This window comes from Leiobunum rupestre, chromosome 2 (genome assembly GCF_980474605.1).
Source record: "Leiobunum rupestre chromosome 2, qqLeiRupe1.1.hap1, whole genome shotgun sequence".
In the NCBI taxonomy this organism is placed as follows: domain Eukaryota; kingdom Metazoa; phylum Arthropoda; class Arachnida; order Opiliones; family Sclerosomatidae; genus Leiobunum; species Leiobunum rupestre.
Window position 1 is genome coordinate 42,790,157 of NC_143385.1, and position 4,083 is coordinate 42,794,239.

General features: G+C 32.8%; 1 protein-coding gene across 1 annotated transcript; it reads left to right on the forward strand.

Moving 5' to 3' along the window:
• The first annotated feature begins 340 nt into the window (after nt 1-340).
• Nucleotides 341-3,578, forward strand: LOC149957560 (uncharacterized). The gene is made up of 10 exons (XM_090167092.1): nt 341-486; nt 554-665; nt 740-884; nt 1,484-1,770; nt 1,851-2,015; nt 2,170-2,334; nt 2,397-2,495; nt 2,569-2,636; nt 3,036-3,243; nt 3,315-3,578. Exons 1-10 carry the CDS (start codon nt 341-343, stop codon nt 3,576-3,578), a joined length of 1,659 nt encoding a protein of 552 aa, XP_090023218.1.
• Nucleotides 3,579-4,083: the final 505 nt, after the last annotated feature.

The window sequence follows — 4,083 nt, forward strand, 5'->3', positions numbered from 1 at the left end:
AGTTCTAATGTAATATTATTGCTTATATTAATGTTTTAGACACAAAATAATACCGATTAACAAAGTCGGAATAAATAACCAAACATAAACCAAACATTTACTTTATTATCAACCGTATTTTAAAAACAGATAGCAAAGTTATTGTTGGTTAAGACCTAAAATAAGGAAATATTTAATGCACTTCACATATCTCTCACCTGCGGTGGTAAGGATTAAGAATTTCGAAGAAGTCTTATTTCAGTACGCACGTACCAATGCTTAAACGGTTCTTAAAATTCAGTCGTTTAAATATTCTCCTTCTGTCAACATTGAATTTGTGAAGTGCACAGTTGTGCTTAAAATGTCTTCACAAACCGCTGGTAGTTCTTCAAATTTAAGTGGCAGTTTGGACAGTGATCCTCCAAGAAAACGTCGAAAATCGGGTGTCCATGATCATTTTGAACCCTACGATAGGGATTTTACTAAATTGAAATGCAAGCACTGTCTGTAAGTGATCTTCTTTATCTTGTCCAGTGTTTCTTTCATTGTGTTAATACATTTTTTCATTTTGTAGGAACACATACGCTAAGGGTAAAGATGGAAGCACAAGTAATTTGCTAAAACACTTAAAAAAGAAGCATCCAGATGTGATTAGCTTTGGGGCCAGTGCTCCTTCCGAAATAATTGTAAGAATTTGTAATCAATATCATTTTTCTGTTGTAGTGAATTTTGCATTAATTGTTATTGATGATGTATTTAGAGAAATGAGTTGGATCAAGAACATTATGAGAAAAGACTAGTTAATTTGGTAGTGTCAGAAAACTTACCGTTTCTGATTGTCGAGAAACCTGCATTTCAAGAATTCGTCAGTTACTGTAACCCTAATGCAGCAAATATTTCTGCTGGTACAATGAAGAACAGAGTTATGACTGCCTACGATATTGAAAAGGCACATTTGAAGGAAATATTAAAGGTTTGTACAAGTTAAAAAATAGCTTAAAACCACCTTTTATTTTTATGTCATTTAAAGGGATAATGCAATTGGAAAATACAGTACCTTCAAGCTATTCAGCTTCCAAAACTACATCTTTTTCCAATTTACACATATTAGATAAAATGTAAACTCAAATTTAAAAAAAATAAAAACTACGCCAAAAAAGCAGACGTCGCGAACGCGAAATCGCCGTGTGTTTTTGAAAATCCCGCAATAAGTTCGGACGCCCAATGAGAGGCGACTTTGAACTTTTAAATCGTCTGTAATTGGGCGTCCGAACTTATTGCGGGATTTTCAAAAACACACGGCGATTTCGCGTTGGCGACGTCTGCTTTTTTGAGCGAAGTTTTTATTTTTTTTAAATTTGAGTTTAAATATTTTCTAATGACTGTAAAGTGGAAAAAGGTGTAGTTTGGAAGCTGAATAGCTTGAAGGTACTGTATTTTCCGATTGCATTATCCCTTTAAGATTTCATATGTATATATTATCATTATCCTTGTTGTACTTAAGGATGTTCCTGGGAAGGTGTCATTCATCACCGATTGTTGGACATCCAGAAACATGCATCCTTTTCTAGGAGTTTTGGTGCACTTCATCAATTCAGACTGGGATCTGCAGACAACAGTGCTAGATTTGACGTTATTAGAAGATCTCACACTGGACCCAGAATGGCTGATGCTTTTATTTCAGTGTTAGAAGATTTTGGAATATTAGAAAAATTGTTTCCCGTCACAACTGATAACGCCACAAATAACGATACAATGATGGCTTCTTTAAGTAATTATATGGAACAACAAGTAAGAATAATTACTTGTGTATATCTAACCTAATCTAATCATATGTAGAAACATTAATTGATTTTTACTCTGCTCTGTAGAACTACCAGTTTGATTCCAAGCAAAACCATGTTAGATGCTTGGCCCACATAATTAATTTATCTTGTCAGGCAGCTCTTAAATCGCTCAAGCATATTAATGTTCAGGAAGTTGATATCTCACAAGAGAAAAGCGAGGACGAAATTGATATTCCCATTTTGGCAAAGGTATGCAGGCTTTAAATTCTCCTCATTCTTTTTAAATGTTAATGCTTTATTTATTTATTTATTTTAAATTGTTTATTTTATTTAAATATAAATGCCTATATAAATATTTTCCCAAGATTTAAAGAAATATTTTTTAATTGTGTTATAAAACCAGCTTAGAAAAGGTGTGAAAACTATACGACTGTCTCCCCAAAAGCGTCAAATGTTTAAACGTGCATGTGATGACGGAAAAATCTCCCATGCAGAACTTGTGTTGGATGTCAAAACACGATGGAATTCAACTTATGATATGATGGACAGATGTGTAGACATGAAAATTGTAGGTTGGACATACATTTTTAATTACATTTGTCAAATTTTAAAATTGATTTATATTTGTAGCCGTTCGATGCAACACTTTCTGAAGAAGATGCCACAAAAAACTATGTACTTACAAATGCTGAATGGACTGTAATTACATCTATGAGAGATTTGTTAAAAGTTAGTTCTTGCACTTTAACTTTTATCAGCTGTCGATTAATCATTTTGTTAATGTCGTTTGAATTTTTATTAGCCGTTCAAAACTGCTACAGTTGGAATATCCTACGAAACATTTCCAACAATTTCGTCATGCAATCTTACGTACGTGGACCTTTTCGAACATTTGTAGAAGTATAAATCTTATCCTAAATCCCGACTAAAAAAGAGAGCAACATTGGACCATCCATCTTGGCTAACTACGGCTGCAGATGCAGCTTATCAAAAGTTAGATGATTATTATCCCTCAACGGACAGATTTGTTTACATTGCTGGTTCTGGTAAACACCACAATTTCTTTAGCTAAAATTATTTTTACAAATTTAAAATTAGGTCTTTTAAAGTTATGTTTATGTTTCAGTTATGGATCCAAGATGCAAAATGCATTGGTTCAAAAGAAAAGTTAAGGCTGAAACCATTATCAAACTATCTTTTCAATGCCCAACTTTTACTGCTTTATAAATACTTGTAAATAATAATTGTAATAAATATTTTAATGAACAGACGAATTGCAGAATGTTGGAATAAATTCTACAAACCCCATCTTGAAGATCCGTCTAATGAAGATCCTACACCACCGAAGTCAAAACCAAGAGAATTGTGGGCTCGAAAAATGAAAGAGACCAACAGAGCACCTAAAGATGAATTAGAGCGTTATTTAAAAGAGGATGCTCTAGATGATCCTGACATCACAGCATTAGAATGGTGGAAAGTTAGTTGAAAATAAATATTAGCATATTTTCAATGTGGATGACTTATTGATGATAATATTTTCTACTTTAGGCACAGAGAGTGCTCTTTCCAAACCTGTCTAAAATGGCACGTGATTATCTTAGTGCTTCTGGATCAGGGGTCCCAGTGGAATCGTTTTTCTCTGGTGGACCGGATTTATTAAGTCCACGAAGGCAGTGTTTGTCAGAGTCGTCGATAAGAAAGTCAATGTGCCTTAAAATGTGGTTAAAGATGAAGGGGAGAAGCGTTTTAAATTTTGGTGGCGCTGTCGCAGCAAAGTTGGGGCGAGATTTATGCTACACTTTAGATCATTGATTATTGATCTATTTCAAATTTATACTTGTGATTTAACCCAGATGTATTAATGATTGTGAACGTTAATAAAGACTTGTTTCCTATACATATGTGTTAGTAAACATCTTGTATTATAAATTCATTTTTTATGAATTAGGATGCCATTGCAGCTGATGAAAGGTCGAGTAGTCTCAACGAAATTTTTGAATTAATTTTGTTACATTTTCATATATTTATTATTAATTAAGATTAATTGTATCGATTTGTAATACATTATTTATTCCGACTTTGTTAATCGGTATTCTTTTGTGTCTAAAACATTAATATAAGCAATAATATTACATTAGAACTCATTTTAGTCTAATAGCATTGCATTTTACTCAACTGCATTGAATTTTACCGAGTTGCATTGAATTTTTCTCAATTGCCTCACTTTTTACCTTATTCTATTAATTTTTACTTAACCGCATTGATTTTCATTCAATTGCATCGATTGTTACTTAATCCCATTAATTTTGTCTTAGTT

Coding starts and splice junctions, on each gene's coding strand:
- LOC149957560 (XM_090167092.1), top strand. CDS start 341: ATGTCTTCACAAACCGCTGGTAGTTCTTCAAATTTAAGTGGCAGTTTG. Junction 1,771..1,850: donor GTAATTATATGGAACAACAA/GTAAGAATAATT, acceptor TCTGCTCTGTAG/AACTACCAGTTTGATTCCAA. Junction 2,335..2,396: donor GATGTGTAGACATGAAAATT/GTAGGTTGGACA, acceptor TTATATTTGTAG/CCGTTCGATGCAACACTTTC.